The sequence below is a fragment of the Gastrolobium bilobum genome, unplaced genomic scaffold (genome assembly GCF_033153095.1).
Source record: "Gastrolobium bilobum isolate Gb01-03AN ecotype WA unplaced genomic scaffold, APGP_CSIRO_Gbil_v1 utg6656, whole genome shotgun sequence".
NCBI classification, from domain to species: domain Eukaryota; kingdom Viridiplantae; phylum Streptophyta; class Magnoliopsida; order Fabales; family Fabaceae; genus Gastrolobium; species Gastrolobium bilobum.
This window is the reverse complement of record NW_026896856.1, coordinates 150,697-169,502: the sequence shown is the minus strand read 5'-3', so window position 1 is coordinate 169,502 and position 18,806 is coordinate 150,697. Positions and strand designations below refer to the sequence as shown.

At 39.1% G+C, this 18,806-nt stretch overlaps 2 protein-coding genes across 2 annotated transcripts; one reads left to right on the top strand and one right to left on the bottom strand.

Moving 5' to 3' along the window:
• Positions 1-878: 878 nt before the first annotated feature.
• On the bottom strand, positions 879-12,610 carry LOC133302407 (endoplasmic reticulum oxidoreductin-1-like). The gene is made up of 10 exons (XM_061502174.1): positions 12,236-12,610; positions 11,655-11,786; positions 10,586-10,838; positions 4,459-4,569; positions 3,824-3,942; positions 3,391-3,495; positions 3,057-3,259; positions 2,420-2,543; positions 1,160-1,342; positions 879-1,061 (listed from the first exon to the last, which is right to left on the bottom strand). The coding sequence occupies exons 1-9, from the start codon at positions 12,392-12,394 to the stop codon at positions 1,160-1,162; spliced, it is 1,389 nt and encodes a 462-aa protein (XP_061358158.1). The 5' UTR covers positions 12,395-12,610; the 3' UTR covers positions 879-1,061.
• Positions 12,611-16,246: 3,636 nt separating this feature from the next.
• LOC133302403 (uncharacterized) lies at positions 16,247-17,047 on the top strand. Its single transcript, XM_061502170.1, has one exon. It carries the CDS (start codon positions 16,247-16,249, stop codon positions 17,045-17,047), a length of 801 nt encoding a protein of 266 aa, XP_061358154.1.
• Positions 17,048-18,806: the final 1,759 nt, after the last annotated feature.

Here is an 18,806-nt window from a genome sequence, read left to right as displayed (position 1 = left end):
CTAAGGAACTAACGTGATCGACGTCTAGTAAATGTTAATAACCACAAGATTTTTTTTATTTTATTTTTTATTTTTTGTTTACAGAAGAACTATTACGTCCATTAAACAAGGGTAGAGAAAGTCAAGCAACGGTCCCAATCTAAGATACAAGATCGAGCACAACAGCAAACGAGAAACTATTTAATCAAACACAAATTTGTGGGAATAAAGGTTTGCCGTTGTGATTATATAGCATAAATAGACATTAATGGAAACCGAGACACATTGATTATTCCTTGCAGAATGCAGACACGCGAATTATAGCTTCTACACAAATTTGACATTTACACCCCAAAATAAATAAATAATCACATTTTTCAAATAAAATTTTCCATTTTTCATTTTTTGTAAATGCACCAATTTAAGAGAATGAGCTAAAATCGAGAACATTAAACCTCTCCAAGGTAAATAAACATACGATGATGTTTTCACACCATTTTTCTAATAATATTTGCACTCTATTTGATTGGATGCTAACAAAAACACATTCCATTACCTAATCTCTCTCGCAAATTAGAAAAGTGTATAAACACCATTACGCATAGAGATCAACCCTCTTAGAAGTCTATCTCCAGGACATTAGGCTCAAATCAAACTGCATATCATTCATATTTGTTACTAAAAATAAATAAATAGTTTCAGCTGAAAATTGATATGACCCCGCAATGATATCAACGAGGTTCTTCCTGGTTCCTTTTGGTGAACACTGAACAGTAAAACAAAAGCAAAAAAACAAACAAACAAACGAAAAACTAAAAAGGGGTGGGGGTAATTAAATTAAAAAAAAAAATTGTACTAAAAAAGGACAACAAAATTAGTGGGATTACATCCCAAGTAACGTATCTTCTATTAATTTCAGTTTTTTGCCCTCTGTATTCAAATATTTATTTTCAGATTCGAGATATTTTACATACATTTCTTTTACATCCTTCCTGTGAAAATTTAGAGCATGGTTTCCTAAGCCTAATCTCTGGAGTAATGTGAATCATAAAAAAAAAAAAAGAACTGTCACCGATTGCTGCCTGCAGATACCACATGCAAAATGCTCAATTAGCTACATGAAACCAATAAAGCTATAACCTAAAGGAGGGACAACAAATACCCAGAAGAAAGAATTTACCTAAGTTTTAAGTACATAGGACCAAATTTTTTTCAATGAGCTAATCATTTTTGTATGAGCAGAAAGATGTCCTTCCATGATTCTTTCAGCTGTAGGTCCCATTTCATGAACGAATTTGACAGATTCAGAAAGTCGATTGAGAAGATTCATCAATGCAATTACTTCATTCCTTTGCAGCTGCAGCTGAAATACCATCAAGTTCAACATAAAGGGTTGTTGGTCAGTCAACCATATTTTCCTATTCATAGCAAACAGGCATGTAACGTTTTTTTCTTCTTAAAAAAAATAAAATAAAATAAAGTAAATTACTCTCACATCCAGTGTATTTTAGTCTATTTTGAAAACTCAACAGTGTATTTGGTTTGTGAAAATGGTTTCTGTTACCATTTTTTGTTTTCACTTACAATTACAAAAATGCCATTTTGTTTTGACTTTATTTCTTGTTTTCAAAAGTTTGTACAGGAAATGGTGAAACTAAACCTCCCTTGATTTTTTTTAATCTTTTTACAAAGTTCTATTATTGAGGGACTTTTCTATAGGTTTATAAAATAGAGAGGAGATATGAGTAATAAAGAAAAAATTTAAAGGGTGTGAGTAATTAAAAAATAAAAACATAATGTACATGCATAATTGACTTCGCCCAAGATTATTGTGACATTGAGTGGTCAGTGTTTGAACGGTGTGGTATAGAAGTACACTATTCCTACATGAGAAGGCTACTGGACCATCAATAATGTTAAAGGGAAAAAAGGAAAAATCCCGGTGCACAAGACTTGCCGACATACGATGGTAAGGGTTAAGGTTGATTGTATGCAATCTTACCCTTACATTTTTTGAAAAGAGGTTATTTCCTAGATTCAAACACATATCCTTCCGGTCACAAGGAGCAGCAGTAGCCCTCTAGGACCATCAATAATATGTTAATAAAAAATATTACAATATTACTGGTACCAAGTAAATTTAACAATATCTAATGTAGATACTAACCATCATCTGCATGGATGAACCAAGAATTTTTCAACCATAAGATATAAATATTTGATAGATAAAAACTTCTTAACCATCAAATTATGTCCAGAAGCAGGACAGGTGAACAAAATTACGAAGATACATATGTTTTAGTTCAGGACTTAAATTAGTGGGAGCATAATATATTTAAAGGTCACTGCAGAAGCAATTTGATTTAAGGTAACAAGACATGCATAAAGGCAGCAGCCAAGAGAGAAAGAAAAAAAAAAAAGCTCCAGCAAATGTACTTACGGTCTGACCCAAGTTTTCTTGACCATCAACAGAGAAGAGAATCTTTAATGCAGTTCCAAGACCAAGAACCTGAAGCTTTCCCCACAATCGACACTTCTCGCAACCTACACAATCCATCAATGCACTGCATTCCAGAAAAAAATTATTCCATTGCCAACAAGATATATCAAATGAAGCAGTTTGTAAATTGAGTCAGTGGTAAAATAATAAATGGAGAGCAGATACAAGGAGTGTTTGTTTAGTTGTTTTCCTACAGTTTAAAGTTAAATACAGATCAGCACTTGAAAGTCCAGATGAACCTACTTAAAATCATAAGTAGGAGGAAATTTAAAAAAATGACCATCAGGAAAATGAGAAAATAAAATTCTAAAACACAGAAGATGAAAGGCAGAACCATACCACCAGACTAAAAATAATAGCAGATTTTGGGTTAAAAATCTATATATCCTGTATGCTTTCCTTGAAAAAGTTTTCAAGCCTTAATATGAACCATTGTTAATGAATTGTCTTTCCTACATATTTTTTTGTAACATAAAGCATGTTCACAAGAGACTAAGCCACAACAAAACTCTACAGGTTATCAGTGGGTGATATTTAGCTAAGGCCAGATCTATGTCAGCTAGCTTTTAGACAATACCTGATGTTTCTGAATTGTTGTTGAATTTTCTGCTTTAGCTCAGGTCCACTTTGGCCTTTCCACAGCTTAGCTTCATCAAATGGAACTGGACATGCAGATTGAAGCTTGGGGTTGTAGAGTAGTTGTTTTATCAAGGATTGTGTCTTAAGGTCCTCGTTAGGATTACCAGTATCGTACTCAGCCTGTTCCAGATAATCTGCAGCCTAAAGTGGGATTTAGTTGTAGATTGCATCAAGAATGTTATTAACTAGTATTTGTAAAAGAAGAAATATCAAGATTGATCCATATATAGATGTACTGTTTATGAATTTAAACCAGGACAATTTGTACTCACTTTGGTTACTGCTCGCAAGACAAAGAGAAAAGTGAAATACAAATTTGTGACACGATCAGGGTATTTTAGTACTCGATCATACATCAAGCTAAGATTTTTGCCCCACTGGAATAATCAAAGAGAAAGAAAGAAGTTAGATATTTAAATAGATATTTCTTATTAGATTAACACACACAGATGTTGCAAAAAAATGCAGTAGGCTTCAAGATTAGCCTACATCCACATTACTTGTGCATAAAAATTGACCAACTTCATTCTACAAGGTCCGTTATACCAAACATTAAAACTTGTAGGCTGTAAAACGAAAAACAAAACTGCAATCTACCTACATGCTCAAATACGCAATAAACTGTATTAATTCCTCGAAAGCAATGCAAATGTTTCTTTCGAACAGAAAATTAGCTACCAATGAAAAGAGGAACATGAGATTTACCAAATTTGTAGCTTCATCAAGTAGATAATCAGCAGCTATATGAATTGATATGGAGGAGTGAAGACCTGATATCAATTTATACAAAATCTTTTTCTCCTGGCATAACTCTTGAGATGGATCTACAGAAGACAAACTTTTTCTGATTATAAAGGATGCACAGCAAGATAGCTTAGAGGCTTCACATAATGCTCCCAGCATCAATAATCCATAGGTAGCATACAAAATAGTTCCTCTTTTATGATCAGTTTAAACATATCTTTCACTTAAGAAATGAATGATGAGAACATGATTAACATCCATTCCTCGGATGACAAAAAGAGACATTTGGTGATTAAAAAATGCAACATTTAAAAGGAAGCATTTACTCCAGTACAGAAAGATAGAAAGTAATATTTCACATTCAAAGCTATCAGTCTTTCAATGTTTCAGGAAAGCTATCATTAAACCATCCGAAATTCCGGGCCTTTTCAAATTACTAAAGAAGTTTAACTGTTCACCAGATTTAAGTATGACTCATTCGAGCTATAGGAGCAGCAGTCTGACTAAATTCGTTTTTATTTTGCGGGGTCTGTGTGTTTTTGGGGGAGGGGGCAGGGTATTGATTGAAGAGCATATGCTTTTCAAAGACAACTTACATTTGGGGCAGTTCTCAGAGTAGACAGCATCCCATATCCTTCTTGCAGATGGACCAGTGTAACCAGTGTATCTTTCAGGATTCAGTTGAAGATTCACATATGTCATCTCATCTGCAAATGCAGACAGACATGCTTTCAATTGAAACACTTATTTTCTTAGAAAGAAATACAGAATATTATAAAATGATTTAATATTGATACACTAACAGTGTAAAAAGTATAAAGTATTTTAAACTCAAGTGAATCTGTTAAGACTGGATCAGATTGCCAACAAAAGAAATGAAAACACAGGGGAATTTGGCCCAGAACTTACTGGATTTTTTATATTGATAATGAAAACTGAATACATCTAAGAAAGAAGGAAAATAGTTTGTCTAACAATTACAATAACAAGAAGAAATGCAGAACAGCTACAGCTATGAATTGCATAAAGGAATAACGCAATGAACAGTCACGAATGCAACACTTTCGAGAGGTGTGCTCTCTCCCAAGTTCATTCCAAATCCAGCCTGCCTTTTTCCTCCATGCCACACCCTCCTTATAACCATTTACTCGCTTAAGGCAGCCACGTCAGCCCTCACATCATGTGCCTCTCCTTCCCTTCTAACTGAATTCCTTCCATCTAAAATATTCCCTGCCACCTCAGCTGACCCCCCTTGAGCTGATCCTCTGTGACGTCTTCTACTATACACCCTCAGAGGTGTCTTATCAATACTTCCCCCCATGACTTTCACCTTGTCCTCAAGGTGGAAATTGGGAAATTGGGAATTAAGCTGGGCGGAATCCTCCCATGAATTCTCAAAATCAGGCAAGTGTAGCCACTTGATCAAGACCTCCGTACGACCAAGTGCAGTTTTTTTCCATTGCAGGACAGATTCAGGCTCAACTCTCAGTTCCCAATCATCTGTTAGTATGGAAGGCAAAGGTTGCACAGTAGTAGAGGGGGAGATAGCTTTCTTCAATAAGGATACATGAAACACATTATGAACTCGACAGTCATCCGGAAGAGCTAATTTATAGGCAGTGGCACCAATGCGCTCAACAATCTGGTAAGGCCCATAAAAACGCGGGCTGAGTTTCTCGTTCACTCTTCTAGCTATGCTTTTAAGCCTATAAGGCTGCAGTTTGAGATACACCCAGTCACCCACAACAAATTCCAAATCACGTCGATGTTGGTCAGCCTGAACCTTCATACGATTTTGAGCATTTGACAATTGCTGTTGGAGTTCAATCAAAATAGAGTCTCGGTCCTGCAGCAGCTGTGAAACTTCATCCACAGGGGAAGCCATGAAACTGGATCTAAACAAGGTGGGGGGTTCACATCCATACAGAACTTTGAATGGAGTTGTACCCGTAGAGCTTTTATAGGATGTGTTATACCAAAACTCGGCCCAAGGGAGCCAAGTTGGCCAAGTTTTTGGTTTTGGGCTGCAAAAACATCGCAAATAATTTTCCAAACATCGGTTAACCACCTCTGTTTGACCATTAGATTGAGGGTGATAAGCCGTGCTATATTTTAATTTCGTGCCACTGCATCGAAATAATTCTGACCAGAAAGAGCTGATAAAAACACGATCTCTGTCACTTACAATGGAAGAGGGAAACCCATGCAAGCGAACAATTTCTTTGATAAACAGGAAAGCCACCTCCTTAGCTGTATATGGATGAGCCAAGGGAATAAAATGGGCATATTTGGACAGTCTATCTACCACCACAAAGATTGTGTCCAGCCCATGAGCTTTAGGCAGCCCGCCTACAAAATCCATGGAGATATCCGTCCAAAGCTGAGAGGGGATAGGCAAAGGCTGCAATAAACCCGCTGGAGACAGAGTTTGGGCCTTGCTTTGCTGACATACAGCACAGGCAGCCACATAATTCTTGATATTTTTTCTCATGCCTTCCCAATATACTACACCAGCAACCCTTTTATAAGTCCGTAAGAACCCAGAATGGCCTCCAATGCAAGAATCATGGAACTCCAACAGAATTTTAGGAACCAGTGCAGATTGTTTAGCCAGCACCATTTTCCCTTTATAAAACAGCCGCCCTCCTTGCAAACAGAATCCTTGATGAGCTTGGGGGTCAAGAAGTAAATCCTGAATAATAATCCCCATTCTTGAGTCCCTGTGCAACTCACTTTCAACTTGGTCATAAGCTGTAACATCAACACAAGACAAGGAAAATAAGTCTAAGTTCCTAGAAAGTGCATCAGCAACAACGTTCTCCTTTCCGGGTTGATATAGGATCTCAAAATCATACCCAAGCAGCTTTGATATCCACTTCTGTTGGTCCTCTCCCAACAACTTCTGCTCAGTTAGGAACTTGAGACTTTTCTGATCAGTTTTAATGATAAAGTGACGGCCCAGCAAGTAAGGCCTCCACTTTTGCACCGCAAAGACAATAGCCATTAATTCTTTTTCGTAAATAGACTTTTCTTGAGCTCTAGGTGAGAACCCTTGGCTAATAAAACTTATGGGTCGATTCCCTTGCATCAAAACAGCGCCTATCCCTCGTCCCGAAGCATCTGTCACCACCATAAAAGGCTTGGTAAAATCAGGGAGTGCCAAGACAGGGACGGAACACATAGCTGTCTTCAGTTGTTCAAAAGCTTGTTGTGCCTCTGCTGACCAAACAAAGCTGTCCTTCTTTAACAAGTCTGTCAATGGTTTAGCCACCTTTCCATACCCCTGCACAAATTTCCTATAGTAGCCGGTCAATCCAAGAAATCCTCTAAGTGCCTTCACATTCTTAGGGGGAAGCCACTTGGTCATGGCTTCAATTTTCTTAGGGTCAGCACGTACTCCCTCTTTGGAAATTATGTGACCCAAGTACTCAATGTATTCCTGCCCAAAGCTACATTTTTTTCTGTTTGCAAATAAACAGTGTTGCCTCAACACCCCAAACACCAATTTAAGATGTTCCAAATGATCAGTTTGGTCCTTGCTGAAAATTAGAATATCATCAAAAAAAACAAGAACAAACTTGCGTAAAAATGGTTTGAGGACCTCATTCATAAGAGATTGAAAGGTGGAAGGAGCATTGGTGAGCCCAAACGGCATCACCAAGTACTCGTAATGGCCCTCATGTGTTCTAAAAGCCGTTTTAGGAATGTCCTCCTCACGCATCCTAATCTGATGGTACCCCGATTTCAGATCCAGTTTAGAAAAAATGTTAGAGCCTCCTAACTCATCGAGTAATTCTTCTATGACCGGAATAGGGAATTTATCAGGAATAATCAGCTTATTTAAGGCTCGATAGTCAACACACACTCTCCAACTACCATCTTTTTTCCGAATCAGAATTACTGGGCTGGAGTAAGGGCTTACACTCGGTCTGATCATCCCAGATTGTAACAACTCAGCAACCAAATTTTCAATTAAATTTTTCTGATAATGGGGATACCTGTAGGGTCGAACATTTGGCACCTGACTTCCTGGTTTGAGGATTATAGCATGATCTTGTCTTCGGGTTGGAGGGAGATCATTTGGAACTTGAAAAATGTCCTCATACTCTGCGAGCAACTCATCTAATTCTCTCCAATCTCCAGTGTTCTTCTGCTCCACAGAAGACCACATCGAAGCTATCACATACCCTTGTCCGTCCTCAGCCAACGCCTTAATTGCTGAACGAAAAGAAGCTGTCGTTTTCTTGCAGGTTATAGATGAATCTCCCTTCAACACCACTTCACGGTCACCGTCAAGGAACTTCAAGGTGAGTTTGTTGAAATCAGCACGAATCTCTCCCAAACTTTTCAGCCAGTCGAGACCCAAAATGACTTCGGCCCCACCAAGCTCGAAGATGCGTAGATCCTGACGCGTGGATGTGCCCTGTATTAGAATTTCCACCTGACGGCAGATCCCGTGGCTAGTAACCTTGTAACCGTCCCCCATTTCCACCTTAAAAGTGAGGGTCTCTTCAACATCCAGACACAAACGGTCCGCCACTGCCTTACTCACAAAATTATGAGTCGCTCCGCAGTCCACTAGCATCGTGACACGCTCTCCTCGGATGGAGCCCCATAGCTGCATACTTTGGTTCGAAGAGAGCCCTAGGACGCTGTACATAGAAAGCTGCAACGCTTCCTCTTTCTCCGTCTCGTTCTCCTCTTCTACTTGGATGTTCTCCCCTTCTGGACGGTCGGCTTCTTCGTCGTCGTTCACCAACAAGAGCTGCAGCTGTGCACTTTTGCAACGATGTTCCAGATTCCATTTTTCATTGCACTTGAAACACGCTCCCCTACGCATGCGATCTTGAAGCTCCGTTTGGGAAAGTCTCCGTCCCACAAATTTCTGATTATTACTGGTCGAATCTGCTAGGGTTCGTGCAATGCCAGCAGATTCCCCCAAATTGGCAATTCCAGAGACACGCGTGTTATTCTCAGCCACATTATTAGGGGCAGAAGCGTCATTTCTCGACGTCTGATTGAGCTGGGTTGCGTGATTGGGCCCTTGTTTGTTACTCGTTGAGCTTGGCCCAATTCGATTTGGCTGATTTGTCCTACCTAGTCCAGCCCATCTTACTCCTCCGTTAATTCCAAACCCATCCCCAATCCACGCAGCGTTCCGTTTCTCCATCAGCATCGTCTCTCTCATCATCTCAGCCAAACTTGTGACGTTTCTCTGCAACAACTCAATACGGAAGCTGTCACAAATGCCATGGAGCCATATTTCCCTTAACATATGCTCATCAGCATAATGGAGGGGGCCAATGATCCGTTCAAATTCAGCCCTGTAAACTGCCACACTTCCAGTTTGTCTCAGATTCATTAATTCCTGGTAGGGACTTCCACTCACCTCCAATTGAAATCGCTCCATTGCGTCTGCTCTGAAGTCTGCCCACGACGCATTAGGGTTGTCGCGCTCCCACACCTGATACCAATTCAGAGCAGGACCTTCCAATACCACCATCACAGATTCCACCTTGTCTCTGTCTGGGATTCTATTAATTAAGAAGAATCTCTCCACCTTGTTCAGCCAGGAGTACACATCATCTCCTGAGAATCTTGGTAGATCTAGTCTTGGGCTTTGCCATCCCGTTCTACGCATGTCCGCCTCCGTCTCGAATCTATTGTCAGATTCTGTGGATTCAAGGCTCACCCTCCGTGAGCGACCACGACGACGATTTCCCTCATGATTACGGTGCCCTCTGCGATGACGGTCGTCTTGCAATAGCTGCAGTATTTCATTGAGTCTTTGTTCATTTTGCCGGAAGCGTTCCTCCACCAACGCCTCGTTGCTTCTTAGCCTCTCTTCTAAAATCTCAAATCGGTTGTCCATGTTGCGCGTCAGAACCATTCAAAGCACCTCAGATCGGAGTGCTCTGATACCAGTTGTTAAGACTGGATCAGATTGCCAACAAAAGAAATGAAAACACAGGGGAATTTGGCCCAGAACTTACTGGATTTTTTATATTGATAATGAAAACTGAATACATCTAAGAAAGAAGGAAAATAGTTTGTCTAACAATTACAATAACAAGAAGAAATGCAGAACAGCTACAGCTATGAATTGCATAAAGGAATAACGCAATGAACAGTCACGAATGCAACACTTTCGAGAGGTGTGCTCTCTCCCAAGTTCATTCCAAATCCAGCCTGCCTTTTTCCTTCCATGCCACACCCTCCTTATAACCATTTACTCGCTTAAGGCAGCCACGTCAGCCCTCACATCATGTGCCTCTCCTTCCCTTCTAACTGAATTCCTTCCATCTAAAATATTCCCTGCCACCTCAGCTGACCCCCCTTGAGCTGATCCTCTGTGACGTCTTCTACTATACACCCTCAGAGGTGTCTTATCAGAATCCTAAGCTACCATGCTACTTGATAAAAAATAGTTAAAAGCTTTTACTAGAAGTGAAAAATTTTATACCAAGTGAGGATCAAATTGAAATTTAATCATAAAAATATCTTAGAGTATCAAGAAATCAAACAAAAAATAGTCACCACAATAAACTAATTTGAAGCACATAAGCAAATCTGATGTCACCCAAAATATATTCATTTATGGATCCTAAATTCCTAATTTCAAGATTTCAGTATTAATATCTAATATTTCACACAATTACTAGGATAAACTACAACTATGACCAGAAACAATTTATGTATGAATTAATATATAGAGTAGCACACCATTGTCAGTCTCATCATCATTTGTCCATGGATTGTCTATTTCTGTCCATCCTCTGAAAGCTTTACTATCTAAAGTCCGGTCAACAGCTGCCTGAGGTTTTCCTTCTTGACAAACAAGATCATTCAATGAAAGGCGATGGGGCTTCTTAAATGATTCAGGGAATTCACTGTCCGGGCATTCACATACACTACAATCCCGCAACCGGCACATACCATCATCAGGCCAGAAAGGGCAGTCACACCATAACTTAGCCTACAAAAGATTTCATTAACCAGTCTTTAACACAAAGGAAACACAAGGGTTGACAAAAGAGAAAAATAATATGCAATTTAGTGACCGTTATTCCAACACATAATGCATCATGACATCATCAGAGGTATTTTGTAAGTATGCTAGTTGCATAATATCATTGGACCGCATAATCTTCAGTACCACTCACTCTTGAGTTCAAACTTTGTAGATAAATTTAGTTAACATTCATCCTAAACCAACAACACATAGCAACATAAACAATAGTTTTCCAACTTGACAGGGGTAGCAAGTTCAATATTTTAAATTCCATAATTCAAGTTAGAATAGTTTGAGCTGAAGGCCACTAAGTTCAGTTGAAAATGCAGATGGATTTACATGTACCATGCATAGACTTGATTCTAAAGCTTTAAGGTGTTCCTACAACATATGTGGTTCTATCTAATTTCTCATATAATCATATTGTTAATCAAATCAAAATTCGATTAGTCCAGTGATCAAGAAAACAAGCTAGGAAACTTACAACTCTATCACAGATATTCTCTGAAAAGGCCTCTCAATCCTGAATTGTGCTATTGGTATGTATACTATTGGTAATCTTTATGAGTCATTTAAGGGATAGGAACCAACGCTAGTCAATTGGTGATAAAAAAAACACACAGTAACACCAGAAGAGTCTGTTCAAAACCTAATGGTTTAGCTGGCTCTCATCAAACTCTAGGTAACCATGAGCATCAAGCCATCAACAACATAGAAGAGGATGCTAATCAATAGGAAATTCAAGAAAAATGTAGACATAAGAACTGAAAGTAAGCAGACCTTAAAATATCGAAAGAATGGGGTTTTCACAAGCTCTTGGAGGGATGGGTTCAACACTTCCTCATTAAGATGGTCCACAGTTTCATAATCACAACAACAATCCTCCACCATGCCACTATACTTTGGTGTACCCTGCAAGAGACCAAAAAAATAAAAAATTAAGCCTTCATCGTTGATTAAAAATTATTACTATTAAAGGAAATTCCTAGTCACATAGTTTTCTATCATTTGGGGCTCCAATCAGCACAAAATGTATTACTTTCCTGTGTTCGATGCAGAAGTCAATACAAGAAATTTCCGTTACAATCACCAATAGAAGGCATCATCTCCTTAGAAGTGCAATAAATTATTACAAAAAATATAAAGAAAATCAGAAAATCATATAAATATATTCCTAGTCCTACAATTACAATTTACTGCAGATTTTAATCTATGTTAAAATACTATAAACTGTAAAATGGATTGAGGTTAAGAATTGCATAATTCAAATTAAGAAAAAGAAAAAGAAGAGAAACACCCAATGTGGGTTGGTAATAAAACACAGGAACATGGTTTGGATTTGGAAACTGAAGAGAAATTACCCTAGCACACTGACATGCTCTATCAATGGCTCCAAAGAGAGCTATTCTGGGATAAGTTTTGGAAGACATGGCAATGGCAACAAACACAGCGATGATAGCAACCACAACCCAAACCCATCGCGTTCCACTACCCCTCTTCTCAACCTCCGTTTTCACCATCACCCTTTCTGAATCTCAGTGCAACCGAAACAAAGCACTGAGGTTTTCCCAAACCCCAGAAGAAGATCGTGGATGGGTCGCTGAGAAAAACAAAAACCCTCCAACAGAAACGCAAAAAGCGAAGATTTTTGGTGTTAGTTAACGGATCTGAATTTCGAGGAGGAAATTGGTGTGGCACTGAAACTGAACGCGTTTTCGCTGATGTGGGGGAGTTTGGGAAGGTTTTTAATTTTGTGCTGCGTTTTTTTTGTTTTCCTGCAGTCAAGGTCTTCCAAAAAATGAAACAGTTTGGTGGGAAAAATAAATGAGTGAAATGTTATGGGCGTTGTAGATGGTTTTACATTTTCCCTTGTGCCAAACAGCGGGCCAGAAAATTGGAGAAAATCTAAGTCAATTTTGGATGTTGATAAGTTTGGCAACGAGGCTGTCTACACGTATGATCCACTGACACGAGTAAACTATAATATATTTCGAGAAAACATATAAGTTTGGAGAAAATATAAGACACGATAATTTTAAAAAATATCATATTTCGACTACATGTTTTGTAAGAATGTTTGTGGTCTGAATTTGATCAGTTTTGGGAGTAAAAATCATCTAATCAAATCTCTTCGGTTTAATCATATAATTATCCATTTAATTTGGATTTTTTTTCAAATCTGATCCGATCCAATCCAATCCAATTTTTTTCAGTTTGGATTAGATCGGTTTTCGGCTTTTTGAAAATCTTAAAATTTATTTCATGATTATTATGCAAATAACATCTTTTGTATATATTGGCTATGTAATTTTTATTTTTTTAAATACAAAAGCATTAGTAAACTATAATATAGTTTTTTTTGAGAAATGAGATATCAAGCTCTACACAAATAAAATTTTGTTGATGAGATGTGACTAGATTTTTTTTTGGTTTTAGTTGATGGGTTAATGAGTTTTGGGTTTAGAAATTTTTGAACTATGATTGGGGAATGACCAAAGTAGGTAGAGGGAAATTGATATATTGGATCGGTTTAGATTGAATCGATTTTCATCAACCATTACAAAATCCGATCCAGTTCAATTAAAATTTGCCATTTTTTTCGATTTTCGATTTTGTCAGTTATCGGTTTTTTGGTTCGGTCATCGCGGTTTGAATCGGTTTGGATCGGTTGATGAACACCTCTAACGTTTTGATATTAAATATTATTTTTAATATATATAATATAATTTATATTTAATACATAATAAGTCATATAACCAATCAAATATTCAAATTCCATAACATAAATATAAAACAAAAGTAATTTTTCATACCTTGTTAATTTTTTATGTCAAATTCCATAACAAAAAAAATTGACTTATAAACTAATTTTTCATTTTTAGTTAATAAAATAAAATATATACCTTAAAAAAAACGCATCGGATGCGTGTCAAAGCGTTAACTGCGTGTCGAAAAAAGTTGACCTCATGTCAGAAACACATGTCGGAGCGTTGACCGCGTGTCCCAAAATATTGATCGCGTGTCGGACTGTCGATGTCCGACACGTGTCCGACATGTAAAATTTAAAAACAAAGCCGTGTTCGTGCTTTGATGGTCTACACAGAACTATTGCTATGAAAAAAAAACTAATTGATATGAGGAATAAAATTATGTTATATGATATGATTTTAATTATTTATATATAAATTAGTTGTTATTTTCTTTTAATTCTTTGTCTTAAAGTTTATTTTTTTAATTTTTATTATTGTTGAATAATTGAGATTGTGTGATATGACTTGGTCAAATTAAATGAGATATAAAAGAATTCATTTCAATTGATATCATGTTAGGTTGATATAAAGTGTAGATTGAGTTTTAAAAATTCCAAGTCCAATTTCATTTTCAGTTCAACCAAACTCGATTTGAAAATTAGTTTTGACGGGGGCTGTGTTTTTATATTGTTTTTAAGTTTCTATTTATTTATTTGATCTGCATGTGGACTGAACGAGTAGATCTGTAAGTTAAAAAAAATATTAATAAGGGAAGAAAAAGAGCAATGGACCTCTCGCTCATGGAGAATGGGAACACGAGAGCCCAGAGAGAGATGAGGAAGACCTTCCGGAAAGAAGCATAAAAAACTGTTATGGACCTGAGGAGGGTCCATATCTGCATGAAGTCCAAATAGTACAAGTCCGGTAAGCACTATAAATAGGAGTTAAAGACCACATGTATGACTGATCTCTTTAACCTTATTTTATGCAATCACACAAGCGCACACACACACCTCCTTTGGCTGAGGCCGTCATAAAGTGTGTAATGATTTGCTGATCTCAAGATACCTAATTCATAGGTATCTAGAGAGAAAGCACCAGATCCAATATCAAATACCTAACCTAGAGTCAGACATCTCTGCCTCAGGAAAAACATTGGTGCCGTCTGTGGGGAATTCGAACCCTATCCCTACGATTACGTGGTTAAAAGCCGTTGATCAAAACGGCGAGGACGACAAGAAGTGGGCATCGACAGCCCTCAAGATCGAATTCTAGGCACCAACTTATTCCTCCGATCAGGGAGGACCCTCTGGATCGTCAACAGATAGACATCAACGCTGTGCACGTTAGCGATGTGCATTCTGATTCGGTATCAACTCCGGCTGTTAATCCGAATGCCCCATACGTGCAGGGGTTGCAACCGATGGAAGAGCAGGCTGCAGATGCCATGCAAGTCCTAAATGGTGTACCTAACGATCCACGAGTGACAGATCTGGCTGTCGCTGCGGTGCTTCGGAGAATGGAGGAGATGGAGAGAAGGCATGAGCTCCAAATGGTGGAAGGTGATAGGCAGATTCGAGAGTTAAAGACTCGGTTAGGGCGAGTCTCCAACCCAGATCCGGAACAAGCTATAACACGGGTCATGACTGACCTGAGGATCACGAATCCCCTGCAGAACAATGATCAAACCCGGACTCAAGTGAGAAATGCTGATGGCCTACCTCAAAGGGGGACTCCCAACCTGGTTCGTAACCAGGAACCTCGGCATGAGGAACACTGGGGTGGTGGAAGAGGTACAACGAGGCGGAGAGAGAGCCCCTAGCCTCAAGATGTAAGACACCCGTTCAGAAACCCGGATGATGTATCCGTGGTCTACAGGAGGAAGTATCACAGGGGGCAATACAACGATAGTCCTTTCGTGGATGAGATTGTTGATGCGCCCTTTCCAGAAAATATGAATTTATCAGAGCTTCTCAAATATGACGGAACGCAGGACCCCCAAGTACACCTGGATGCCTTTGATACGACCATGTACATCAAAGGAATAGAAGAGCCTTTGATAACACGACTCTTTGCGACTACGTTGACAGGAGCGGCTTAAACGTGGTTTTCATCACTACCAGCGGGATCCATTAGATCTTTTGAAGAATTCGGTGGAAGATTCTTGCTGAATTTTGCCACTAGCAAAAACAGTCGAAGTCAGAATTTGCGCTGGGAAAAATAAGACAGCAACCTGGGGAAACCTTGCAAAAATACTTGGACCAATTCAAAATGGCGGCTTTTTAGGTCCCATGGCTGTCTGCAAACGTTCATCTGCACCTGGTAATTGTAGGATTGCATGGCTCTTCTAGGTTGGCTAAGTCCATACACAAAGACTCAGTCTGGACTCTAGCAGAGTTCACAGCACGATCGAAGAAGTACCTAAAGCTCGAACAGATGGAGATCGAGAACATGGATCAGAGGCAGTACCCCAGCCAAATAGAAAAACATGGAAGTCGGAAGCAAAATGACTTCCGGGGGAAAAGATAAGATGACAGAATTCCAGCTAGAGGGAAATTCGAGAAATACGCACCCTTGAACTCATCCAGGTCGCAAATCTAGAGAGAAGTGGCCTCCACGGAGATGAAGAAGGTAGACAGACCTCGACCTTTGCTGAATCAGGTCGGGTTGGACCAATCTCGAAATTGTGCATTCCATGATGGGCCTGGCCACACTACTGATGAACGCTGGGATTTAAGAGATGTGATAGAAAAGTATATCAGAGACGACAATCTGCGTCAATATCTGATCAGGGCTCAAGGATGGAAGAACAACAGGAAAAGAAGGGGGGGCCGGCTTATGAGCCCGCCAAGAGAAAGAAGATTCAAAGAAGAGGGCCGAGGTAAGAGGCCAGCCATAGAAGAGGATGAATTTGTGGAACCAGAGTTTGAATGCAATGTGATTAGTGGGGCTTTTGGTGGGGGAGGCGATACCATGAACGCCAGAAGAAAATATTTAAGAGAGGTGCTTTCGGTACGGGAGCGACTTAAGTTTAAGGAAGCCGAACCAGAGCCGCCACTGTTATATTTCACCAGAAAAGAATTGGAGGATGTGATGCCAGGACACGTGGATGGACTAGTCATTACGGGAACGCTAGTCAACTGCAGAGTCAAGAAGATATCTGTAGACAACGGCAGTTGTGCCGACATAATCTTATGGCAGGGGTTCAAAAAAATGAATCTAGACGAGGAAGATTTGAAGCCTTGTAACACGACCTTGATTGCATTTAACGGCCGTAATACTATTCCCAAAGGGTATATTGATCTCAGGCTGACCTTAGGAACCAAAGAGGCGTATAAATCCGAAAGGGTAAGGTTCATCGTAGCCGACTTCACTTCAGAGTATGTTGGGTGGTTTGCTGATGGTGGAAAATATAAGTTCTGATCGGGGACGTTCATATGTTCTTGTAGAACCCAGATTCGTCCCTCAGTTCCAACCCAAGTGCGCAAGTGCACGCATCAAGTAATAAAGGGAGTATTAATGCACAAATTATCATTCCCATGAGGATAGAGTGCTAATTATTGTTTTATCACTGTTTATAAAGAGTGAAAATGAGAAGAAAAGTTAGTAAATTAACTGTCTGGTCAAACGTTCCCTACTGTCTTGACAACGTTCCTCAGGAACAGTAGGTTCAACCTGATGGCAAACAGTTGCTCGCTGTGTTATGTATGTGATCCTTCCTGTTTAGAAGAAGGTGAGATAACAATCATTGGAGTTTTTATAAGTACTAAATAAAATAACTAAAACAGAAATAACTATAATCAAGAGACAACAGGGTGGTGGTTAAAACAGTTTAACAGAAGGAACGGATTCACTGCTTCACTCTTAAAGGGGCTGTTTTCTCTGCTCAAGACTTAGCACCTTTTGGGTTTGTCCCAGTTTCTTTGCCTGCTAACTCTGATTCCTCAGCTCATGGTCTAGATGGCTCACAAGTTTCCATATTCCTATGGCTCCCTTGACTCCAACAGGTACTTAGTTCAGAACCTTAAAATGGACGAGTTGGCCCCTTATTCCTAAGGTGACCAGTAGCATTTTTGTCATGACATCTACCTTCCCTCAATGGCTAAGCTATCTGAAATTCCTTCCTTATGGAAGTTCCTTTCTCAGTATGTACCTAATTTCCATTGGCGCACAATGAATATAGCTTACTCAGCCAAAGAAATACAAAAAGCTTCGGTCAAGAGTTTTGAAAACAGTTCTTTAAGAGTTTCACAGTTTACCCGTTCCACAGATAGTTCAGCTCATGATTGATAGTTTAAACATAATTATTCTCAACTGAGATCACATAGACCCGAGATTCAGTCAAGAGATAACGATTGGAACGAAGAGAAAAACACTTATATTAATTTAAAAGACAGTTTACAAAAAGAAACAGAAAATGGAGAAAGATGGGTAATTGCTCGTGAGGAGTCTTTATGGTTGTTTATAGAAAAGGGAAGAGGGGTTGTCGCTTAACTATAATTACAACTGAAAATTAAACTAAGTTACTAACTACTACTAAGTGATCTCTTCCTTTCGGACTACAAACCCTCCAGGATTCGATGATGTTTTTGTGTGAGGGAGGTCCTATTTATAGCTGGAAGAGGAATGGCAAGACTGTAATTCCCTTGGAGCTAGTTGCTTGAATGAGGGAACGAGACGGTGGCAGTAGAGTGTGAAGCTTGCGTGAATTGCTGAATGGAATAGGGTTTGGTGATGATTAGCCGTTGTTTGCAGGCCTTCCCATATTTTGCTTCTGTTTTCAGCCAATGAGAACTCTTGATTCCCTGCTCTTCACGTTTCCAGCTGCTCAGTTGGTGCACCGCCTTGATTTTTAGAAGTCTTTAACTCTACGTTACCTGCAAAGTGTACAGAAGCATTAAATGAATGGAGCAGGTGCATTAAATGTGTCTCAGTCCGTTCCCCTTTTAATATATTTTAAAGGAATATGTTATCATCCGTTCCCCTACTGTGTTTTTGTCACAAATGTGTAAAACAAGTGATTTTCATGCTGAAGTTGCTCATCAGATGAGGGAACGTATGGTATTTTGCCATCAAAATGGGCTTAGATGGGAATGAATTTACGTCCCATCAGAGTACAATGTCATATTGGGAAGGCTGACCATCCACGATTGGGATATGTTAGTTTCTACCAAACACCAAA

Coding starts and splice junctions, on each gene's coding strand:
- LOC133302407 (XM_061502174.1), bottom strand. CDS start 12,394: ATGGTGAAAACGGAGGTTGAGAAGAGGGGTAGTGGAACGCGATGGGTT. Junction 3,496..3,823: donor TTGATGAAGCTACAAATTTG/GTAAATCTCATG, acceptor TGATTATTCCAG/TGGGGCAAAAATCTTAGCTT. Junction 1,343..2,419: donor AAGAAAACTTGGGTCAGACC/GTAAGTACATTT, acceptor ATGGTATTTCAG/CTGCAGCTGCAAAGGAATGA.
- LOC133302403 (XM_061502170.1), top strand. CDS start 16,247: ATGAAGAAGGTAGACAGACCTCGACCTTTGCTGAATCAGGTCGGGTTG.